Source organism: Manis pentadactyla, chromosome 14 (assembly GCF_030020395.1).
Source record: "Manis pentadactyla isolate mManPen7 chromosome 14, mManPen7.hap1, whole genome shotgun sequence".
Lineage (NCBI taxonomy): Eukaryota > Metazoa > Chordata > Mammalia > Pholidota > Manidae > Manis > Manis pentadactyla.
In genome coordinates this window covers 64,055,268-64,079,884 of record NC_080032.1, presented here as the reverse complement: position 1 = coordinate 64,079,884, position 24,617 = coordinate 64,055,268, and the positions used below count along the sequence as shown (strand labels likewise).

The following is a 24,617-nucleotide window of genomic DNA, read 5'->3' as shown; positions in this document are numbered from 1 at the left end:
AGTTCTTATCTCTGCCACTAGAATCCTTATCTTATCATATTGCAGGCTTGTCTTCCCCCACCTGTCCACTCAAGTTGGGCCCCCGTCTGCCTGTCCCAGGCCGGCTCTGCCCAGGAGGCGGGAGAAGCCGGGCACACACTCTGGGCGCCTCCGGGGTGGGGGCGGGGGGTGGTCCACCGTGGCAGACCTCCACAGTCACGTGCAGGGCCTGGGCCTCCCTGGGCCCTCTCTTTGGGCCTGGTTCTCTGACCCTTCCCTCTCTGCTTGCTCACTGCTTGGCACTTTGCTGCTGGATTAAGTTTGGGGCAGAGATTTTGGGGAAAAACACAGCCTCTGCCAGTGAGCTTCCCTTTCCTTCCAGGTGTGGCCTCGGGCCGTGCCCACCCTTCTCCTCTGCGACGCCCAGCACTGCCCACGTCCCGCCCTGATGCTCCCTGGGCTCCAGGCCTGTGCCCAAGCGCTCGGCCTGGCCCCTGTGCTGCCTCTTGGTGCCCACATTCCTGCAACCCCGTGACTACAACAGCGGACATTACACATTCTTGGCCTGGCAGCCAGTGATGTAAAAAAGAACAGAATGTCCCAGGGCCCCGCCCAGCCCCCACCTTCACCTGGGCCCCTCCCAGGCTGGCCTGGTCGGGGTGGGGATGAAGAGACAGGAGGGAAGAGGATGGGCCGGGGGGAGAGCTGAGGCAGAAGAGGGCTTCCGGTGAGTGCCAGCACCAGGCAGGCCACGAGGTGTGCCCTCATCAGTGGGCAGGGAGGGACCTGCAGATACCCCTTCTCCTTCCCCTCCCAGACCTGGGGTGAGGCTGACCTGTGAGTGCCCTTTCGGGGATTCCTCAGGGAGGGGACCTAGCTTCTGGAAGCCCACTTGGGGCTCCCTTCCCTCCCTGTCCCCCCTGCCAGGAGGGGAGGGTCCCTTTGGGGCTGACTCCCCACCCCCCTGTCTGCCTCTCCCCTAACCCGCTCCGCACCCTCACAAGTTCTTCCTCCTGTCCTCCTCCATCATTTCCATTTCCCACCCTCCCTGCCCTCCTTGTCTTACTCATCCTGGCTGTCCTTTCTCCGTGTCTTGCCCTCCTGGCTTTGCATTCAGGATCCTTCCAGTTGTCTGAGATCTCTGGCCCTCCCCTGCCACCCTGTCTCCTAGCTGGTCAGCTCCCCAACTCTTCTTCAGACCTGGGTTACCTTCTGCGGCCCCAGCACCCCCGAGTCACCGGCTCTCAGGAGCCCTCCTCCCTTTGGAAAACTCCGCTCTGACTCCGCCTTTGGCCCACCCCCTGCCCTGCTCACCTTTAATTGAGATGCTAATGAGGCTTCTGTGGCTTCCAGCCCTGCCCGGCGGGCGGGCTCCCTGGCCAGGCCGCTGCACCTGTCAGGTGAGGGGGAGGTTGGACTGCCAGATTCAGCTGGAAAGGAACCAGTCCCAGTCCAGCCACAACCTGGGAGTCGGGAGCGGGAGGCGGCCCAGGCCTCCCCGACCCTGCAGTCCTTGGGACGACGAGGGAGTCAGGGCACAGCCTGAGGCGAGGGCGGGAGACCCAGGAGAGAGCCCGACTTAGAGGGGGAAAGACAAGAGCAAGGGAGGCAGGATCAGAGAGTCTGGCACCCAGAGAGGAGGCAAGCAAGGAAGAAGACAGCTGGGGAGAGACCCAAAGAGAAGCAACAGGCAGAGAGACCCACAGCTAAGACACGGGTCCTGGAGGAAGAAGGCCAAAGACAGACTGGCCCACAGCGGAGGCTGACTGTGGGGACAGAGAGGGAGGTGCTAGGACAGAGACCAAAACGTGGCCTTTATCAGGGAACAGAGAGGCCCCTGCAGAGCGGTCCAGCTCCTGTCCTGGCCCCGATTCCGGAGGTCAGCTGGCTCTGGGGAAGGTGGAGGGATGGAGGAGTGGGCTCAGGTGGGTTGGGGTTTAAGGTGATGATGGGGGACGGCGCCCAGAGCCCAGCCCTGACCCTCACCCTCCACAATCTCCAAGGGCTCATGAAGGGAGACAAGCGCGAGGAGCAGGGGCCGGGCCCTGAACCTGCGGCTCCCCGGCAGCCCACGGAGGAGGAGGAGGCCCTGATCGAGTTCCACCGCTCCTACCGAGAGCTCTTCCAGTTCTTCTGCAACAACACCACCATCCATGGCGCCATCCGCCTGGTGTGCTCGCAGCACAACCGCATGAAGACCGCCTTCTGGGCCGTGCTCTGGCTCTGCACCTTCGGCATGATGTACTGGCAGTTCGGCCTGCTGTTTGGAGAGTACTTCAGCTACCCCGTCAGCCTCAACATCAACCTCAACTCGGACAAGCTCGTCTTCCCTGCCGTTACCATCTGCACTCTCAATCCCTACAGGTCAGTCGTCCCTCTGCCACTTCAGGGGGGCCCAGAGGTTCCCCCTGGGCAGGCAGACCCTCAGACCCAAGGGCAGGAGGTGGCCCTCCTGTCCCCAGCAGGCCTCGCTTGGGCAAGACAGGGAACCCTCTACCTGATGGACTGGCAGTGGCTCTGCCCACGGGGCACTCCAAGCCCCCAGCCTCACCCAGGGTGCGGGTGGACCACCCCTCTTCCTTTCCCTCCTTCTGCCTGCATGTGGGAGGGAGTGCTGTGAGGTTGAGATGCCAAAAAGGCCGAGTTGTGGTCATCCCCATCCTTTCCCCGGAGCAAGAGGAGAGGGAAGGGCAGGCAGCCCCCACCCCCACCTGGAGAGAGGACTCTAATGGGGAGGTGAGGCCGCGCAGGTGGTGGTGTGGCAGTGGGGGGTGGGAGCTGGCTGAGGTGGGGCCCTGCCCATCTGTCCTAGTGTGGAAGGAGTTCGTTTTGGGGAAAACAAAGTGTGGGGTGGTGGCAGAGTGATCTGAGCCCTGAGCCAGCTGAGGCTGGGGGTGGAGAGTTGCGGGAACCGGACGGGACAGAAAGCAGCCCCCTGTCCCCCAGTCTCCCAACACCCAGGTGACCCCTGCTGGGCTGAAGAGTTCACCTGCCCAGGTGCCTGACTTTTAAGTGCTCAGGTGTGTCCTGAGGTTTTGAGTTTCATGACTGCTCTTTGCCAATTTTTCATCTGAAAGCCAAAGGGGGTGGTAACCGTGGAGAAGAAAGGAGGGCAGGACTGGGTGTTTATATATACCTTTTATTTATATATTCACTCAGTCCAGCAATGCCAGCCAGACACTGTGCTAGGCACCTGGCAAATGGGTTCATTAAAAATTCACACACTCTTCGTTAAGGCCAGGTCCTTTGCTAGGTGGTGGAAACGCAAAGATAGAATAAGATGGAAGAGATAGGCATGGAAACACCTGCAGTCCACTGTGCTAAGTGTAATAAAAATTGCGAGAGTTACAGTCTCTCTGCCTGCAAGGAGCATAAGGCTTATGAGTGTGTATTTGTGATTGCATGAGTGTGTGTGTATGTGAGCAAACATATTGGGTGTGTGTGCAATTATGGATGACTGGGACAGGTCACATATTGGGGGTGGAGACCCCTACTCCCCATATTCTACCATGTCCCGAGGTGTGTCATTGACTAATAAGGGTTGGGACATCCTGTCCTGCAGAGAAAAAGCTGCTGGGCCATTTAACTGATTAGCCTCCTTCTAATGTATGGGGTAAGGGGTCATTGACTAGGAAAATGCTGATGCCCCAGACACTGCCAAGTACTCTACAGGAATCCCTGAGAATTCTCACAACAATCCCACAAGGCAGGTACTGTTATTATCCCTTTAGTATTTCCCTGAGAAAACTGAGGCAAAGGGAGACAACTCACTAGGTCACAGAGATAGTGGTCGAGCTGTGACTCACCCTCTGTTTGTCTGATCACAAACCTGTCTCTCTCTTTTTTGATAAGTATTGTTGATATACAGTCTTATATTGGTTTCAAGTGTACCACACAGTGGTTCCACCCTTACCTATATTATTAAATCCTCACCTCCAATAGTGCAGTTACTACCTGTCACCATAGGAAGATGTTACACAGTCACTGACTCCTATCTCTTCTTAATACCCAAGATGTGGGACGGGGAATAAATGAAGATTCCATCAGATGTTCACCTCGTATTTCTGGGCTGTCCATTCCTTCTTTCAGCCTCCTTCCTCTTCCCCTGGGGCCCGTGGGCTTTGCTCCTCTTCCTCCTGACCCTATGGCCCCCCTGCCCTGATCTTTCCCCCAGTCCACCCCCACTACCTCTGGGCTGTGGTGGAGGGGGGCGACCTTGGGCTGCTGTGAGCCAGTGGGCAGGCAGGAGGTAGGGACAACAGTCAGGGTGGCAGGCTTTCAATGTGATATTTGTGGTTGAGAGATGTGGGTGAGAGATGGAGAGGGCAGGGTGGATGTGTTGAGCCTGTGTATTTCCTAAGGTCCTGCTGGGTTCAGGGCCCTGGACAGTCCAAGAAAAAGCCCCAGGGAATGGAAAGCAAGTCCCCGCCTCTGGGGCCTGTAGGCTGGGAGGCAGGGGTCCACACAGAAAGAATCCTTCAGCCCAAAGGGCTGCCGCAGGACAGAGTGAGGAGAGAGCACTCTGGAAGAGAGGGGAGCTGGGCTAGTTCAGGGGAGGGATCCTGAATACCTACTCTGTGCTTGGTTCCATGTTGGGGGCTTGATTAGTACTATCTCATTAATCCTGAAAAGTCCAGGGACGTGGGCATCATTATGGTTCACATTTTGCAGATGAGGAAATGGAGGTGCAATAATCTGAGCAAGGTGACACAAAAAATAATAAAACAATGACAGTTAACACTTACATGCTACTTAATATGTGCCAGACATAAGTTAAATATTTACATTAATTAGATTTTTAATTTTCACAAAAGACCTCTGACGTAGGTAGCAGTGTTATTCCCATTTTATAGATGAGGGAACTGAGGTCCAGGCAGACTAACGTGCCCAAGTTCACACAGGTGGTGAAACTGGACATCAGAAATCACTCCCCTCACCTGGGAGCCAGTGCGTCTCAGGTTAGCAGCCAAGTACAAACCAAGTGTGTTTGATTTCAAAGTTCTTTCTCCTGTTGCACTTCAAGGAGGGGCAACAGCAGCCCAGAATCATGGGGGGCTGGTGGGAGCCCATGGGGAAGAGCAGCAAAAAGGGGTGCAGGAAGGAGGGACGCAGGGCTTCTGGCTTCTGTCCAAGGAGAGAGGCAGGGCTGGGTGGACACCTAATATACAACCTTGTGGGTGGCGACCTGGTGTGAATCACCGCTGCTGGGGCAGGAGGCAGGGGGCAGGTGACTCCCGCCAAGGCAGCAGGGAGGAAGTGGGTGAGACAGAGGAGCCTGGAGATAGCTGGTATGGGGGCAGGGTTGGGTCAGGGATGCCTGGCTCCCAGCAGGACACACACTGAGAGGGGAAGGAGGAAGTGCTGGGTTCTGGGCAGCTCTGTCACTTCCAGGAAAGGGGGCAAGGGTGGAAGATCTTCTGATGCTAAGCAAGGAGGTGACAAGAACCTGGTGTGAAGGGTCAGCCTCTGTGATCCCTTCCTTCCTGGTCAACGCAGGGCTTTTTTCACCCACTCCTGGGAGGGATTAAGGCTGGATCTAAGGAAGGACTTGGGTTCAAACAATAAAGGAGGTCAGGGAATCTTCCTTCCCAGAGTAGGCAGGCAGGGGCACGGCAGCGGGAATGGGGGAAGAGAGGGCGCTGAGCTAGGCCATCATCCCTAAGCTTGGTGGGGAGACCCTGCAGGATGTGGACACCAGGCTCTGTGCTGGCGGCCCGGCAGGCACAGGAGCCCAGACTCTTGGCGCTGACCCCACCTCAGTGATGGGCTACTCTTGGCCTGAGCCTCACTGCCTCAGCAGCTGCTGGTAGAAAGTTTTTCCTTATGCAAAATTTACCTCATCATAACTTCTCTGAAGCTGCCCTAAAAACAGCTCCTCCTTCCTTACCCCACGGCTATGTCAGCAGCAACCTCCAGCAGCCTGCAGAGCCCACCATTGCATCCTGGTCCTAACAAGCTTTGCTGAGGAGGGACTGTCCCCCCAGAGGCAGCTGAGGAACCGAGGCTCTGAGAACTGGGGCTCTGCATGGCTCACCCGGCTGTTAAGTGGAGGAGTCAGAGTTGGAATCTGTCTTCCACCTGCTCTTGTTCAGACGGCAAAGTCACATGGCAGATAAGTGGCCAGCAGTGCTCCTGTGTCTCCTGTACCTCCTTTGCCAGTACTTTTCATATATTAACTAATTTAATCCTCATAACAACCCAATGTAGCAGGTACTAGTCATCCTCCCACCTCACAGGTGAGGAGGCAGAGAGACACAGGAGGAGTAAGTTCTCTAAGGCTAGCCCTCTGACGGGTGCCAAGACTAGGATGTGAGCCCGGAGCGCTGCTTCGAACTGAGTTCCTGTGACTTTCCCTTTGAAACTGATGGCATGGTTTCCAGGGCCCTCGCCTTCCTGGCTGTCCTTCCTCTGACAGTCAGTGGTTTGTGAACATCTATTGTTCTTAAAATGTTGCAGCCAGGATTGAAGTCCACATGTGATCTAGGAGCTCAGAGGGGCTGACTGTCCTCAGGAGGCTCACAGTGAGGGGCTGTGGCCACACTGTGGGCAGGCTGAGCTCACAAGAGGCCGTGTGGAGGGACCCCTTCCAGGCTGTGTGTTCACAGCTCCCTGGGAGACAGGCTGGAGGTGCTGAGATGTGGAGGAGAATGGGCCTGGGGAAGGGGCCAATGACAGGGAAGTCAAGGCTTCTAGGTGGTCCCTGGAGGAAGGAGGGAGTTGGGTAGGCCCCCAGATGCCCAGTGGCAATGGAGAGGAAGCTGGTGAGTTTCCGGTACCCAGCTTCACCTAGTACTTCTGGAATGCTGGCTGAGAACGCTCTGCTAGGGGCCTCTGGGTGGGTGGGATGGTGGCCTGGGCAAATCCCAAGGCTGCCCAGTGAGCATGGGCTCTTCTCTAGGAGGCCACCAGGGAGAGAGAGGGAGAGAGGATGAGGAGATATGCAGACAGGCAGAGAACAAGGGAAGCTGTGTCCCTACTCCTGCCAGTCTGTCCTGGGCAAAGAAGAGGGGCTGGAGGGGAGACGGCCAACTGTGGGAAAGGAGGCTTTGATTCCCAGTTTCAAGTGCTCCTGAGCCCAGAGGCAGAAGTCACGGAAACAGCAGGGGCAGTGGCATCCGACACACCTAGGCTCAAATCTTGGCTCCTGTTATTTCTTAGCTGAGAAATGTTAGGGAAGTTGTCCAATCGAAGGGCCTCAGTTTCCACAGCTGTAAAATGGAAATAGTAATGCCTGCCTGATGGCAGTGGGAGTGAGGGCAGTGAGTGTGACCTGGGAAGGAGGTCAAGCAGAAGGGCTGAGCTGTCCTGCTGAAGCCCCTTGTGGGCATACTTTATCCCTGTCCAGCCCCGGTCTCCTCTTGCCAGGCCCTCCTGCTTGCAGGACAAGATCAGAGGTCATGTGCATTTTACTCAGTGGCTGGTTGTCTTACCTCTAGGTGTTGACTGAAAGGGAGGGAGAGATTGCTTTTTCGAAGGGATGACGTGGGAATACTTCTCCCAGCCTTAAGCCAAGAAACAGGAGCACAGTAGGCCTTAGCAAGTGAGGCATTCTATAAGGGGCCTGGCCTTTCCTGCGGTGGTGGTGGGGCTCATCCGAGGCCTCTCTCAAAGAGGCTTCTCGGAGGGAGCCGACACAGAGGGGCTGGCACACGGACAGCCTGGGCTCAGTGGAGAAGAGTCACGTGGGTACAGAAGTGACAGCCTGAGGTCAGTGATGAGAATGAGGGAGGTGTAGGAGGCTGGAGAGGGGCACCAAGGAACTTGAGACAGTAGGCGGGATGGGAAGGGAGGCCCAGCCAGAGATGTGCTGGCTCATGTCATGCAGCTGACTCCAGCCAGGTTGGGAGACCTGGATTCTTCCTACGTGACCATGAGAAAGATATTTCAGTTTCCTGGGCTTCAGGCCCTTGTGGTGTTTTTCTGATATTCAGTGGCCTCTTCACTTTGTATCACTGGATATTTTCTCATTTAAGCCTCTAAGAGCTTCATGTGGTAGGCAGATCTAGTGTTATGCCCATTCTACAGATGAGGAAAGTGAGGTCGCATTCAGAAAGGTTGGGTTACTTACCAACATTACCCAGCTAGCAGGCATGCAGCCAGAACACCAGGACCCACATCCAGCTGACTCTGGCTTTGGCTCTTTCTGGGACATGTTGCCAACCTCCTAAAATAGCCCTAAGTTAGCAGAATGGAGGTCAGAGTGATCGTTCTGACCCATTTCCTGGCTTGTGACCTTGAACAAGTCACCTGCCTTGGGTTTTTTACCTGTGAAACAGAATGACAATAGTATTAGCTAACAGTGGCTCACAGTGTGTTGAATTACACTGAAGATTAAATAATATATATTCTAATACCACAGTACCTCATCCATAGTAAGTGCTTAATAAATACTAGCCATTAATGCCATGCTTTTAACTACCAGTAACAAACAAGTCTCTCAAAATGTCAAACTCACACCTTCAGCCTGAGCTACATTTTCTCCTATGAGGGGATGAGCGGGCAGCTGGAGCTGATGCCCAGGGCCCAGCCAGCTAGACTCTTCTGAGGAGAGGGAAGTGGAGCTGAGTGGAGAGGGACTGTGAGGATGTGGACTAGACAGTGGTTAACGTTGCTGCACATTAGAGATCCCTGGGGCACTTATAAAAACAACCTTGTTTGAGTGCCACCCTGTTCCACTAAACCTGAATCAGTCAAATGGGGCCCTGCACATGTATTTGACTTTTTCTTTAATTGAGGTATAATTTACATGCAGTAAAATGGACAAATCTTAAGTGTGCACTGAGGTTTGATAATCAAGTTATTGAACATTCCCATTCCTGGTGCCCGTTTGTGGTAATCCCTACCCGACTCCCTCTCCCACAGGCATGTTCTGACTTCCATCACCATCAATTAGCTTGATCTGTTCTTAGACTTCATATAAATGGAATCACACAACAATTTTCTTGTATGTATGTCTGGCTTATTTTGCTCTGTTTAATGTTGCTGAGATTCTCTGTTTTTTGCCTCTGTCAGTCCTATTTTATTGCTCAGGGGTATTGATGGACTTTGGCTTGTGTAAAATAGGCATAACATCCACCTTTTTGGTTTTTAAGAATAAAAGCTGCTGTGAACATTCATGTACAAGTCTTTTTCATTGGTCTTGAGTGAGTACCTGTCAGTGGAATTGGGTCAGATAACCAGAGGTGCAATTGCTGGGTCATAAGGTGGACAGATGTTTGTTTAACTTTATAAGAAACTACCAAACAGTCCACCGACTCTGTTGTACCGTTTTAGAGAACCACCAGCAGCAATACAGACTGATCCATATTCTCACCAATATTTGATGTTGTCAATCTTGTAGTTTTAGCCTTTCTAATGGCTGTTAAATAGTACTTCATTATGGTTTTAAGTTGCATTTTCCTGAGGACTAATTATGTTGAGCATGCTTCCATGTGTTTTGTGACCATTTGTGTGTGTATATATATATATATAAATACACACACATATAATTTGGTTCATTTTAAGAACAATTTGTCTTTTTATTGTTGATTTGTAAGATGTCTTAATATTTCAGGATGAGGTCTTCATTTGATTTTTTTTATTACAAACTTTTTTTATTCCTCTTTTATTCCAAAAATGTTCTGCCTACTCCGAAGTAATGAAGATTCCTTCTATGTTTCCTTCTAGAGTCTTCATGGCTCTGAAGTTCATGGTTAGGTCTGTGATCCATCTTAATTTTTGTGTATGGACTGAAGTAGAGCTTAAGGTTCATTTTTTTCTTTTCAGTGAAGTTGAAAAGTTGTTTCAGTACTGTCTGTTTAAAAAAATTATTTTCCCCATTGAATTAAATTGGTGCTTTGGTCAAAAATCATAAGCACTACACTGTTTTGATTACTGTGGCTTTATAATAAGTTGAAGTCAGGTAGAGTAAATACTCCAACTTGACTCTTATTTTCCAAAATTGTTTTGGCCATTCTAGATTCTTCCATTTCCATATTATCAATTTATAATCAGCCTATCAATTTGTTAAAAAAAATGCTGAAATTTTTATAGGGATTGTGGAGAATCTAAGGATCAACTTGGGAGACATCTCAACTGATTGAGTTTCTAATTCATTTGTTTTGGTCTTTTGATTTCTCTCAGCAGGATTTACAGTGTAGAGGTCTTATACACCATTCATTCCATTTATTCCTAGCATTTGATGTTGCTTATGTTATTTAATACTGTGTTTGGTGATTTCATTTTCTAATTTTTTGTTGCTATTATATAAAAATACAATTATATTTGTATATTCATTTTGTATCCTGCAACCTTTATTTATTAGTTCTAGGAGTGTTTTGGTAGATTCTATACCTAAGGCGCTGCTTGTCTTGACTGTCATGCTGGAGATGGAATGGGGCCTCTATTGAGAAGGAATGTGCCAATTTATACTGGACAGTGTTTTTCTTCTGGTGTTTGGGTCCCACCCAAAACTCATTAAAACTGAGTCAGTGGAGGAGTGTGCAGCATCATTATTTTTCAAGTTTCTAGGGAAAATTCTAGAAGTGCAGTCGAGAACCCTTGATTTCAAAGGTGCCCGGGTGGCCGACAGGCCCAAAGAGCACCGTCGTCTGAGGGATCAGGGTGCGGTAACCTGCGCACCGTGAGTGCTTGTTGGGCGCGTCTGGGCTTGAGCGCGTCTGGGCCCGAGCAGAGGCCGCCCCCTCCCGCCGTGGGGAAGGGCAGATAAGTTCCGGGTTCCCTCCCCGGCCTGGGCGATAGGGAGGAAGGCGCTTCCCGGGCGCCTCCCGCCTCTCCCTTTCGATAAATAGGCCGCAACAAATGCCGTCATGCCGGGGCTCGCTGTCGCCTCCACATCTCCCGCGGACACACCTGCCTGCACCCCGACGTCCCCACCCCTTCGAGAGAGCCCTGGGGACACCAGAGCTACTCCCCGAAGCTTCTCCGGGATGAACCGACCGCACCGGCGACGGACGAGAAACCAGGCGGGGCGGGCGGGGACTTGCACTGGCCGGCCCCCGCCCCGGCCGGCCCTTACCGGTCCCCGCCCCTTCCAGGTACACGCAAATTAAAGAGGAGCTGGAGGAGCTGGACCGCATCACCGAGCAGACGCTCTTCGACTTGTACAAATACAACTCCTCCCGAACCCTGCGGGCCCATCTCCGAGGCCGTCGCGGCCTCCGAGAGTCCCTGCCTCACCCCTTGCAATGCCTGGTGGTGCCGGCCCCGCCCCCCGCGGCCCGCAGAGCGCGCAGCGCCGCCTCCAGCGTGCGGGACAATAACCCCCAGGTGAACAGGAAGGACTGGAAGATCGGCTTCAAGCTGGTAAGGCCCCGCCCTGACTCCGCCCCCTTCCCGGGCCCCGCCTCTGACACCTGTCAGAGGCGAGTCCTCGTCGGCCTGCTGGCAAAATAAAGTAAATGAATACAGTCTGACAAATAAAACGACGGAACATTTTCCCGTGCGCCTGCTTGTGGGGTCTCCTCGCTGGGGGCCTCCGCAGGCGCGGCTAAGCGGCCGGAAGTCAAATCTGTTGTGGGAAACGCAGTTTGCTGAACTGCGGTCGCCCTTGCTGGGTGGGGCTCAGTCGGCGCGCTCCAGTGGGATAGGGAACGGGGCTCTGCCGGCCAAAGACGGAATAAGGCGGAAAGAAGGAGACTTAAAAAAAACCTGTTTTAATACAAAAATAAAAGGGAGAGTAGGAGGAAGTGGGAGAGCAGCAGAAGCGAGAAGGCCCGCATTAGTGAGAGTGGGCCGTGCTGCCAGGACGCAGGGGCTCTCTGGTCCCAGACCGGCCGTGGGGCCAAGCCTCTTGATTCCTCAGTCCTCTCATCCGTGAAATGGGGAGAGGAGTCCTTGCCCACCCTCCGCAGGGGCTGCATGAATGACCTGGAAGGTGTGGACAGCCCGTCTCCTCCCTGGACTACTGCTTCCTTAAGCCTTGCTGTGCCGGTCCACTCCTCCTGGGGTCTGCTTCCCTGCCTCCTGTTCTTCCCCACTCCTGGCTCCCAATCCTGCCTGTCAGTCCTCAGGAGCCCAGAGCACTCGTTTCCCCACCTCGGTCTGTCCCTGCTGCTGGTCCTCTGACCCTCTGTGGTCTCTGTGTCTAGTGCAACCAGAACAAAACAGACTGCTTCTACCAGACATACTCCTCGGGGGTGGATGCGGTGAGAGAGTGGTACCGCTTCCACTACATCAACATTCTGTCCAGACTGCGGAACCCTTCCTCGTCCCTGGAGAAGGACGCACTGGACAACTTCATTTTTGCCTGCCGCTTCAACGAGGCCTCCTGCAATCAGGCGTGAGTCTCTCCTCCGGGCTCCGGGCTCCCCAGGGAGACTCTCTTCCTGGGCCTAGCACGATGCCCAGCATGGGAGGCACCCAAGAAATCTAAATAAATGTCTGCGGGGAGGAGGGTGAAGCCCTGATCTCAGGTCCAAACCTCTGGCCTACGGATCATCCTGCAAGACTTGCCACTCCCTGTAGGGCTTGGGAGTGAGGCAGCCTTCTATGGATGCCCTGGGGAAGCTGAGGTTGAGGTCTGGCTTTGAGAAACCAAGGGCTGGAAGCATGGTTCTCTGACTGCTAAGACCTTTCTCACCCCGGTCAAACTCCAGTGTACCTGGAAGGTCCTCTTGGTCCCTCACTCCCCCGTCTCAGATGGCCAGGAGTGGTGTGTGGAAATAGAGATGAACCGGAGTTCCTGCCCTGGTGGTGTTGCTTCCTGGCCCGGGGATTTCTGGGCATTTCTCATCACTCTTCAGAACCTTCTCCTTGATTTGTAAAATGTGGATTGAGGCAGGGGAATGAGATTCAGTCAGTGTCCATTCAACAATTTTTGACTGTCTGGGCTTTGTGCTAGTCACCGTTCTAGCCATTTGGGATCTGTTAAAGAAGACAACATACATAGTCCTTGGCCTTTTGGTATTTTACCCAAGTGATGAAGATGTTGGTAACACCCATCTCCAAGTGCCTGAGACGGATGTGAGGGCACCTTGCACACTGCAGTCAATGATGGGTCTCATTACCCTTGTGCTCAAACGTGTGAAAGTGACCTGCCCTAGACCACCAGGCCAGCCTAGCTAAGGGTTCTTCCCACCCAACTGTACTGCCGGCCAGGTTCTCTCTCTGTTTTAACTGTTGTCATAGTGTCCTTTCAAAGAGGTTGTGAGGGCCTGGAGAGGCTGGGCGTAAGGGAGGTTCCCTTCTGTAGCCTCTGGCTCTTCCCACCCCCACCTTCCCCTCCCTACTTCTGCTCCTCGATTTTGTTTCAGGCACCATCTCTACTCTACACGGAGCCCTTCCCTCCCCTGTTGTTGTGGACTGGCCACAGGGCCAGGTGTCACCTGCTTCAGCCCCTGCCCTCCCCTGTCACACACACCCTGCCCGGCCCTGTCTCTAGTGTTCATGTTTGAGGACCAGCTACCAGCTGGGAAGTGAGACAGCAGCCCCCACGCCTGGAGCTCACACCTGCCACTGAGTCTCTGTCACCTCCCACTGCTCTTCTCTGCCAGCCCACGCTCTTCCCTCCCCATCAGTGGAAAGGCCATAGTTCATCTCTGTTCTGATGCTTAGATCACTACCTTAGCTCCAAGCCTCACCATTTCTTTCCTGGCTATTATAACCTCCCCTCCCCAATTGTGTTTCTGTCTCAATTTTCCCTTCATTCTGCAACCATAGGAAACTTTATATCTCACTATTCTTACTTCTCCATACTGCACTTTACTCATCCCTTAGTACTGTTTAAAATCTTTGGTGTCTCTCATGGCCTTCAGAATCAAATCCACTCTGTTTATCACGGCTTCCTCGCCCCTCTCCACCCCCATATCCAACACCCTATCACCTTCTCTCCATAATCTTTACTTTAATAACAGCTTTATAGAGATATCATTTATACACCATAAAATCCATCCTTTTAGTATATACCATTCAGTGGTTTTTAGGGTATTCAGAGTTGTGCAACCATCACCACCATCTAATTTTAGAACATTTTCCTCACCCCAAAAAGAAATCTGTATGCATTAGCAGTCACTGTCTAGTCCTCCCTGTCCTCTGAGCCCTGGGAACCACTAATCTACTTTTTTCTGTCTCTATCAATTGCTTGTTGTGGACCTTTCATATAAATGGAATCATAAAATATGTGGTCCTTTGTGTCTGGCTTCTTTCACTTAGTGTCATGCTTTCAGGGTTCATCCATGTTGTAGTATATATCAGTACTTCGTTCTTTTTTATGGCTGAATAATATTCCATTCCGTGGATATGCCACATTCTGTTTACCTGTTCCTCAGTTGATAGACATTTGGCTGTTTGTACTTTTTGGCTTTTATGAATAATGCTGCTATGAACATTCGTGTACAATTTTTGCATGGGTGTATGTTTTCATTTCTCTTAGGTGAACACCTAGAAGTGGAATTGCTGGGTCATATAGTAATTCTATATTTAACATTTTGAGGACCTGTCATCCTGTTTTCCTAAGGACCATGCCATCGGGTATCCCCCCAGCAGCATATGAAGGCTCTAAATTCTCCACAGCCTCTACTTGTTATTGTCTTTTTTACTTTAGCCCTCTTAACATATCCCTGTAGTCTTAATAACAAATTATGAAGTTCTTACTAAGTGCTAAGCACTGTTTGAAGTGTAATTTAATCTCCATAGCTCCCCTGTGAGGTAAGTGCTGTTAATACCCCCATTTTAGAGAGGAGAAAACAGTAGTACAGAGAGATTAAGTAACTTGGTTGGTTCCGCAGCTAATACTCGTTAGAGCTCGGATTCAGATACAAGTAGCTTTGTTCTGGAATCTGTGCTCTTAACCATCACCTTATACTACTTCTCATTTATTCTTATGTCCTTAATATCTATCCTTTTGTAGGTGTGTTTTCCAAGTGTGTATGTAATGTGTACATAAATGGTGTGCTGTATATCTCATTTCACCTCTTACTTTTTACAACTGAGCTCAGTTTTTAAGATCCATCCACATTGTTCATAGAATCTGTTGATTGCACCTGCTGTGCAGAGTCCATGGTGTACCTCCTCTACACTGTGCTTGTCCCCTCTCTCCCACTGAGCAGGGCTCACAGGGCCCCTGAACTAGCCTCTTCTTCCATCCCCCTCTGGATCCAGCCTTTGCTCTGGAAATGCTGACTTTCCAGAATGTGCACCAGTTACCTCTGTGATTTTGTTCTTCAAGCCAATGGAATATTCCAGGTCATCTACTTCCAGTCTCCTCATTTTGCAGATGAGGAGCATAAGCTTAGAAAAAAAATAACTTGGCCTGAGGCCATACAACCAGAGCCCCTGTCATTCCTGCCCTGGGCTCTGCTCCTCTCCCCACTCTCAGCCCCACCCTCACCACTGGTCTCCCTTTCAATTCTAACCCTGTTCCCTAACATTTCTCCATTTCATTTGTTCATTCATTTGACAACTATTTATTAACTAGCTCCTATATGCCAAGAATTGTAAAATTCATCCAGAGACCATACAGAGATAAATGAGGTGTGGCTCCTGTTCTCAAGGAGATCACAGAAATGGGGAACTAAGATTTACCCAGTGAGACGCTGGGGACACTGCAAGAGTCTTCAAAAGCAGCACAGTGACAGGAGAGAGGTTGCAAGGCCAGTGAGGTCAGGTGCTTGGTGGGAGGAGCCTGGACTGGAAGGTGGATGACCTAGTTTGAGTCCTGAGTTCATTATCATCACTTTTCCCATGACCTTGTGTGACCTTGAGCAGCTTCTTGACTTCTCTGAGTCCCAGCTTCCTCTTCTGTGACATGGGGGATGATGCTTTCACAGGCTGCTGGCTGGAGTGCCTGAGGGAGCATGGGAAAAGCTCCCAGCTTTGTGTGGGCACATAGTAGATGATAAGGAAACGGAGGCTGCTGAAAGTCCCCTCTCCCAGAGCTGCTGCACTTTCCTCTCTGACCCCACTCTCTCTCTCCTGAATAGGAATTACTCCCACTTCCACCACCCAATGTATGGGAACTGCTACACTTTCAATGACAAGAACAGCTCTAACCTCTGGATGTCTTCCATGCCTGGGATCAACAATGGTGAGCCGCCCCTCATCCCCTCTGTCCCCAACTTCCATCTCAGCCTTGCCTCTGCCCTGCCCACCACATTCACCCTACTTGAGCTCACATCCTAGAGACGGTGTGGGCCCCTGGGCCTCCCCACTACATGCCTCTCTCTCTCCTGGAAGGAGTCTCCTCTGTTCTTTCTCTCCCATGGGCACCACACAGTCCATTCCAGGCATGGTAGGAATCCTGTTCTGCCCTTCCTGTATGCCCCCAGAATCCAGCCCAGGGGTTGCCAGATATATTTGTAGGTCTTCCAGGCCTTGTTCTCCTTGGAGCTCTGGAGACTAGGCAGGTGGGAGGGAGGGTGGGCTTCCATCCCCTAATGCCTCTCCAAGACCTTCCTCCTCCTCCTCTGCTCCCTCTGCACCCCTCAGGTCTGTCCCTATTGCTGCGCACAGAGCAGAATGACTACATCCCGCTGCTGTCCACAGTGACCGGGGCCAGGGTAATGGTGCACGGGCAGGATGAGCCTGCCTTTATGGACGACGGAGGCTTTAACCTGCGGCCTGGTGTGGAGACCTCCATCAGCATGAGGAAGGCAAGGATGCTGCCTGGGAGGCCTGGAAAGGGCCCAGATTAAAGAGGGCAGGGAGAGGACATGGCCATTGACTTGACAGCCAGCAGACTGTGGAGGGCGACCATGCAGGGTGGGCCTTGAGCACGTAAGGGCCTCAGGAGCGGAGATCGGGGTGGGTGGACTGGCAAAATGGGCATCAGGAAGTGGGGCCTAGGGAGTGGACCTTGGATGAGAGGGCTGAGAACAGGTTTGGGATGTGCTTAGGATTCCAGGGGATGCCAAGTATCTTTGAAAGTAGCCCTGGGCTGAGCACTGGGGCTCCTGGGGGCATGTTTTGAAATGCTGAGGCAGAGACACTGGCCAGGAGGAGGTACAACCTGGGACTGAGGGAAGACAGAGAATTCTAGAAGCAGCCTGGGCCACTTGCTCTGCCCTCTGCCCTCTGACTTGTTGGTGTGCGTGGTTTCCCAGGAAGCCCTGGACAGACTTGGGGGCAACTATGGTGACTGCACCATGAATGGCAGCGACATCCCAGTCAAGAACCTTTACCCTCCCAAGTACACGCAGCAGGTGAGGCCAGCCGTCTCTGTGGCAGCTATGTCCCAGGCCTGCACTGCTGGGCAGTCAAAGCTGGAGGGTGCGTGCGTGTGTGTGTGTGTGTGTGTGTGTGTGTGTGTTTGTGTACTGCTGGTGGAGGGAGGGGGTTGATGTGGAGCGCTGTTTGCCCTCTGTCCCTGCCCTTCTGGCTGGGATGGGGGGCAGGCCTGAACCCCTCCCTTTGCCTCCCCTCTCTCGCAGGTGTGCATTCACTCCTGCTTCCAGGAGAACATGGTCAAGGAGTGTGGCTGCGCCTACATCTTCTACCCACAGCCCGAGGGTGTGGAGTACTGTGACTACCGGAAGCATGACTCCTGGGGTGAGCCCTGAGCTGTTACTGCCCTTTCCCAGGAGCTCTCCCCTCTTTGACCCTCTTCTCTGGGCGGCTTCTGGCTGAGTCTCCCCGTTTTCCAGTCTTTAGACTCGCCTCTCTCAGTTTTCCTTGCACTCTGTCTCTCTCCATCTCTCTTCCTCCCTCACAGTTTCCCTCTTGGTTTTGGCTTCCATGTGTTGAAGGAATGGCCTCATTTAAAAGTAACTTGCAGCATAGGGAAGGAAGAGCATGTGAGGAAAATCTCCCTCCTTCCGTTTGCTCTGCCTGCTGAGGGTTCAGGCACACTCTGCCCGTGGCTTCCCCACGCACGCTGGGCCGGGGAGGCACAAAACAGCCCCTTGGGTACAGGACGGAAACACTGAAGTTCTGTTATCTATCACATTCCCTAACACCTTCCATTTTATGTATGCTTTATAATATTCAGAATGTATTCATTCAATAGTAGCAGGTATGTAATTTATAAACCAGATGCATATGTTGGAGTTGCTTAAGAATTTTTTACCTACAGGAGGGCACAATCAAGTTTGCAGAGCACTGGAATCTCCTTATCTTGGCCTAGGAATAGACAAATCCCTTTTCCTTTTCACGACAGCTGGGTTTTCAGCAGTGAGGCTGTGTACTAGGAAACCGAAAGAGAAAGAAAATCCCAAACGAAAAACCACAGAAAGCAGAGGGTTGGCATTCCTGGCTCACACGTTGTCATCTGACGCAGCTGAGCAGTCCTCCCAAGGGTCCTGCTCCCTGGGCTCCCCTGGGTCCAGCTCCCTGCCAGGAGGCAACTGGCCTTTTCTGGAAACAAGCCTTCACACCTCCCAGGGGACATGGCAGGGGGCACTGCAGACCCAGAACTTAGTGTCTGCCTTTGTCTTGGTTCTGAATGTGTTGATCTTTCTGCCGCCTTCTTTCCCTGGTCTACTCCACACAGCTTCTCCCCTGTCTGCACTTTGTTTGTTGGTTCCTGTCTGTCTGACCTTAGAAGATCATAGCACATCAGAGCTGGAGGGAAATGCAGAGGCCATCTGACCCTACCTTCTTTCTCATGAGCAAGCAAGCTGAGGCCAGAGGGGAGACAGGTCCTCCCAGGACATGCAGAGCAGGACTCCCTGCCACTGCTCCGCATTGTCCCCAGTGTTTTCTAATGGTTTTGAGTTTGAAAATCTGTGAGAAAAGTAACAATGCTGATTGCTGAGAAGCTGTGATGATGGCAGAGAGGAAACCAGGTTGAAAACAGCCCATTGAGTTCCCTGACAGACTGCTTGTGCCCCAGAGAAAAGGCCCAGATGGTCCCCATTCTTCCTAATTAAAGGTCTCAGCCCTGGTGGATGCAGGGATTTGGGTCAGAAATGAAGGCCTTCCGAACTGGGTAGCTAAAAGTAGCAAGAATGACAAATAACCTTACTTAAAACTTGGCAAATAGGGGAGAAAAGGGACCTATAGACCTCTTACTATTTTTTATACCAGCTTTATTGAGAAAATTCATATCCCAAATAAGTCATCCATTTGAAGTATGCGATTCAGTTTTGGTTTTTGGTATAGTGACAGTTGTACAACAGTCGCCACAGTTTTAGAACATTTCATCACCCTGAAAAGAAACTCTGGGCCCCTTAGCACTCCCCAAGTTCCCCACTCTTTGCACCCCACCTCTTGCAACTGCTGATCTAGTTTCTGTCTCTATGGATCTGACTCTTCTGGACATTTCACCTAAATGGAATCATACAATATGTGGTCCTTTGTGTTTGATGTCTAAGCATAATATTTGCCACCTTGTAGCATGTGTCAGTACTTCATTCCTTTTTATACCTAAATAATTGTCCAGTGTGCAGAGAAACCATGTTTATCCATCACCAGCTGACGGACATTTGGGTTATTTTAATTTTTTGAATTATGCTGCTGTGACACAACTTTTTGTGGACATGTTTTCAGTTCTCTTGGGTATATACCTAAGAGTGGAATGGCTGAGTCATAGCACCGCGCTGTGCTTAACATTTTGAGGAACTGGAGACTGTTTTCCAAAGTGTCTGCACTATTTTACATCCCCAGCAGCAGTGTGTGAGGGTTCCAATTTCTGCACATTCTCACTAATGCTTGTTATAGTCTTTTTTTTTTTTTTTTAAGTAGAGCCATCCTGGTGGGTGTAATCTCTGTGGTCTTACACAATCGTTCCCATTTTTCTTTTTGACTTTTTAGTTCTTGCCCATATCCCACTCATCTTTACAGAGGCATATCCTGTTTTGTTTTGTGTTCTTCTGACTTAGCTTCATTTCTTAAACAGTTTTTTGGTGCTGCCACTGAGGTGGCACCACTGTAATGTTACGATGTTCCTGTGAAGTGGGTGCCCAGGGATCTTGGGAGGCCTCCTGGGTGTGGGGTGGAGAAGGGTGAGGTGTCTTAGGAAAGTGGGCACCACTCTGCACCCGCAGGCTACTGCTATTACAAGCTTCTGGACGCCTTCTCCTCAGACCGCCTGGGCTGCTTCACCAAGTGCCGGAAGCCATGCAGGTGAGTGCCCTCTTCCAGGGGGGCATGGGCTGGGCAGCATACAGGGTGCCCCTCACTGAGTGCCCTTCTCTGTCCCCAGTGTGACCAGCTACCAGCTCTCTGCCAGTTACTCACGCTGGCCCTCCGTGGCATCCCAAGTAAGCGGGGATGGGGTGGAATGTGGGGCGTGTGTGTAACGCCGTGGTCTTCATTGGGTATATCTGTGTGCATGTGTTTGACCCAAGCCCTATAAGCCTGAGAGGATGGGGGTGACCCCTTGACACCCCCTTTCTTTCCCAGGACTGGGTCTTCCAGATGCTATCCCTGCAGAACAATTACACCATCAACAACAAAAGGTCAGTCCCCACCGTCCCAGCCCCGGGAAAGGAATCCTTGGGAGGGATAGCGGACCTGGGAAGGGGCACTGATACAGTATGATTGGAAGAGGGGCTTGTGAGGATCCCCGAAGTCAGCCTGTGCCATTTCTTCCCACTCGCTCCCCCACACCAAAGAAATGGAGTCGCCAAACTCAACATCTTCTTCAGGGAGCTGAACTACAAAACCAGCTCCGAGTCCCCCTCCGTCACGGTACGCCCTTCTTCGCCGGGCCGGGGGTTCTCACGGGGGTCTTAGTGGGTGACCGTTGGGGAAAATAAGGGGGTGCTTCTGGGGGCCAGAAGTGGGGCCAAGAAGGTAGGGGGCCAAGGAGAGGGGTGAAGGGAAAGGGTGGGTTGAGAGAGTTGGAAGGCGGGGAGCTTGGCTGGGGGATGAAGTCTCAGCGCGGTGGGAGGGAGGAGTGTGCCAGGTGGGTGCGACTGGACAGAAGGGGCCACCGAGAGGCCCCTGAGGGGGGCAGGTGAGGGCCTCAGTGAGGGGGGCTGGGCTCCAGAGCCCACCCCCAGTGCTCCCTGTGCCTTTCACTCTCACAGATGGTCGCCCTCCTGTCCAGCCTGGGCAGCCAGTGGAGCCTGTGGTTCGGCTCCTCCGTGCTGTCCGTGGTGGAGATGGCAGAGCTCATCGCTGACCTCCTAGGCATCACGTTTCTCCTGCTGCTTCGGAGGTTCCGGAGCCGCTACTGGTCTCCAGGCCGAGGGGGCAGGGCTGTGCAGGAGGTGGCCTCCACTCCAGCCTCCTCCCTCCCCTCCCAGTCCTGCCTCCAGCCCGCATCCCCCTTCTCATCCCTGCCTGGCCCTGCTACCTCCCCGGCCTTGACAGCTCCTCCCCCTGCCTATGCCACCCTGAGCCCATGCCCATCTCCATCTGGCTCAGCGGGGGCCAGCTCCTCTGCCAGTACCCAGGGGGAGCCCTGAGGGGGAAGGAGGAGGATGTCCGCCCTCCCAAGGAAGGCACTTCCCCTGGTGGGAAGGGACCAGCCCCAGCAGGCTTAAAGAAGGTCTAGGGGCTTCCTCTCAGAGCTGCCCAGTGGCCTGTGGGGGGGGGCAGGAGGCAGGCTGGCTAAGGCGCTACAGAAACTGCCTGGAGAATAGGGGCCAAGGAAGCTTCCTGGACTTGCCCTGCTCCTGCCCTGTACCCCTACCCTCGAGGACGCTCTGGTTTCCTCACCCAAATGCGGCCAGGCCTCCTTTCCCCTTGGAGCAGCCAAGCCAGACTTGGAGCATTGACAAGGAACTTTCCCAGGAAACTCCTGGTGACCGGAAACAAACAAGGGCACGCACAGCTCTGAGCAGGCTTCTGACCCAGAGATGGCTGAGCCAGCCTCAGAGTGGCCAGGCCACACTGCTTTCCAGTGACACAGACGTTTGCTTCGCTTCTTGAACTTGGGTGGGGAACCCCGCCCAAAAGCCCCCTTTGTTAGTAATTGGGCAATTCCCCTTCCCTGACTCCCCAGGTCGGGGGCCAGAGCAGACCAATGCAGTCAAGGTGGCCATTCCTAGTTGGCTCTAGAACGCTTCCAGCCTTGTCTACCCCAGGCCCCAGCAGAGCCACGCCCCGCTGCCTCTGCCTTGTGTCCTTTGTGTCTCTGCATATTTGCTCAAGCTTTTTCCTTAGCCTTTGAAGCTTCCCCCCCGCATTTGCTGGAGAACTCCTGTGCATCCCTTAGAACGCTGCTCAGACTCCCTTCTGTGCAGGCTTCTGCCCACCCTCCTCAGAACTGATCCCTCCCCTCTCCTCTGGCTGCCATAGGACTGTCGGAGTGCTGCTGTTGCATGATACTTGTTCATTTGTGTCTAGCCTCCCCTAGCTCCCTACACTGAGCTGCTGTGGACAAGGACTGTGTCTTTCTCACTTGTGTATCCTCAGGGTCTAGTCCAGTGTCCTGCTTGAAGCAAGTAGGCAGGACCTCAAAATGTGTGTTTCATAAGGAATGTCTGGAGAGCTGGATGGGCACCACAGTGGGGGTAGGGAGTGGATGTCAGTCCCTGGGTCACTGCCCAAGCTCTGGGGTGGGGGGTCCTGGGGGCAGGGGGGACCAGCTCCCAAGCCCCTGGCCTCACTGTGGAAGTGATCATCCTTCCAGGGTTTTAGGAGAGGCAGACCGTCCTGCTAGCTCCTCTGTGGTGTTGCTGAGCATCTGCCACGTGCCTGTCACCAGGTCAGGGTGGGAGGGCGAAGACATGCACGGCCCCCCTCAGACCAACCAGGCAGGTCTCAGCTAGGGGTGACCTGCCGCTGTCCACTGCCTGAACTTCCTTTTGCTTCCCTAGTTCAGTCAGTGCTCCATTCGCTGAGGAGCATGCCCCTCTCAGCTGCCGCAGGTGTCCTCATCTGCCGCCTCCCCACTGACTGCCCAGAGGATGGAGGAGGAGGGCCTGCAGCCTCCAGGCCTGTGGGTTCTCCTCCTGGCACCAGCACAGACAGCGGCATTGGGAACCCTCCCAGCTTTTCATAAAGGAAAAGGAGGGCTGCCTGACGGGGACCCAGTGGTGGGACCCCATGCCGTCTCCCACTCCAGCCTCAGACTGGAACCTAGAAGTTACCTTCCTCCTCATCTCTAGGGATACCTGCTGCCTTGGTCATGGTCCCCTGAGTTACAGTCTCCTTGTGCTGAGGAGCCAAGTGAATCATGGGAAAGAGGAGGATGACAGGAGCAGAGGTAGCAAAGATCCTTACTGGGAACTGATGTGATGGCTTCTGACTTCCCTTTCCTAGACTCGGGCTGATGAGGGGAAGACACTAGTGTCACAAGAGCCTCATGTTCAGCCTGCCCTGGTCTGCTCTCTGCCTTGCCCTGCCCATCCCCAGCTTCCTGTCCTCTGTGGGGTTGGGCAGGACCTGCTGGGCAAAGCTGGATCTGTTAAGGATGACAGTGGTCAGCACCCCCAGCCCCGCTGAGTCTCTCCTGGGCCACTGTGCTTCCACCCTGAGGTGTTCCTGAGCCACACCTTACCCCTGGACCCTACGTTGTCTCCTTTTCCTTACCAAGGTTGGCATGAGATGACCTGCCAAGTTCATAATTCTTACAGAACCTGGGTCTCCCACTATGACCCAGCCTGTCTCCCTGTGACTCATGAAGCTGGAATGGCAGGGCCTGGGCCAGAACTGTGTCACCCTGATGCCCTTTTGATCCCTCTGTGCTGCTGTGGGGCGAGTGACATGATGGTGGGGGGGGTCTCTGCTAGTTGAAGCTCTCTGCCCTTCATCCTTCGCTCCACAATCCCTGCCGAATCCGTCATTCCGGCCTGCCCCTCTGGCTGCGCCCCTCCAGTGTCTCGCCCTGCCTTTCTCTCCCTCACCACTATTTCTGCCCCTGGAGGGCTTACCATCACCATTCTCACCTCCTCCACGGCTCCAGTTAGCTTTTCACGTTCTTAGGCCCAGTCACCTCCTGCCATCTTTGTTTGAATAGAATTTTATTGAACAATTGGATACCACCTTCCTCAAAACGCTAAACTTATTGAGTAAATAAGCATTTATCCTGAACAATAAAGGAAATTCTGTGCCACCTTGGGTGTAATGGCTTTGGTAGTTGGCACAGATAATTAAACATTTCTTGTAACAGAAAAAATAGATTAAAGTTATTACAGGCAGACCTCGGAGATACTGCCGTTTTCAGTTCAGACCGCCATAATAAAGCAAATGTCATGATCAAGTGAGCCAAATGAATTTTTTGGTTTCCCAATGCATATAAAAGTTATGTTTACGCTATCCTATAGTTTACTAAGTGTGCAATAACACTGTCTAGAAAAAAGTGTACATACCTTAATTAAAAAATACTTTATTGCTAAAAATATGCTAACCATCATCTGAGTTTTCAGTGAGCCGTAATCACTGATCACAGATCTCCATAATATAATAATGAAAAAGTTTGAAATGTGAGAATTACCAAAATGTGTGTGATAAAATGAGTCACAAGAAATACGTATTTGGTCATTCGTATGAGCAAATAATACACTTCCCAAGTATGTTTGGTACAGTTCCTGAAAACACTGCAGAACTTTAAAGGTGAAATGGGTGTCTTGTCCTGTTAATGAGAGGCTTTTGGACCCCACCCAGGGGCAGGGGCTGGAGGCTGAATCAGCCAAGGTCCAAAAACGTAGTCAGTCATGACTATGCAATGAAGCCCTCACAAAAAGCCAGAGAAGTGCTCTGCCAGTTTGGATCCTGCTTCTCAGTTGGAGAGAGCAGCATTTGGGGAATCCGAGTGCTCCCCCGAGCCTGGCCCCAAGCTCCGCAGGGATAGACGCTCCTTCATTTGGGAC

The 24,617-nt window shown here is 52.6% G+C and overlaps 1 protein-coding gene across 5 annotated transcripts; it reads left to right on the top strand.

Moving 5' to 3' along the window:
• Nucleotides 1–793: 793 nt before the first annotated feature.
• On the top strand, nucleotides 794–24,322 carry SCNN1A (sodium channel epithelial 1 subunit alpha). 5 transcript variants are annotated; one of them, XM_036910091.2, is made up of 13 exons: nucleotides 794–816; nucleotides 1,983–2,343; nucleotides 11,016–11,283; nucleotides 12,069–12,259; nucleotides 15,900–16,003; nucleotides 16,405–16,568; nucleotides 17,019–17,117; nucleotides 17,346–17,463; nucleotides 19,899–19,977; nucleotides 20,057–20,114; nucleotides 20,257–20,312; nucleotides 20,469–20,544; nucleotides 20,886–24,322. In XM_036910091.2, exons 2-13 carry the CDS (start codon nucleotides 1,988–1,990, stop codon nucleotides 21,264–21,266), a joined length of 1,950 nt encoding a protein of 649 aa, XP_036765986.1. In that variant the 5' UTR covers nucleotides 794–816; nucleotides 1,983–1,987; the 3' UTR covers nucleotides 21,267–24,322. The 5 variants fall into 5 exon arrangements, with proteins under 5 accessions (XP_036765986.1, XP_036765984.1, XP_036765983.1 ...); XM_036910089.2 differs by lacking the exon at nucleotides 794–816 and adding an exon at nucleotides 1,217–1,379; XM_036910088.2 differs by lacking the exon at nucleotides 794–816 and adding an exon at nucleotides 1,387–1,904.
• The last annotated feature ends 295 nt before the right edge of the window (nucleotides 24,323–24,617 follow it).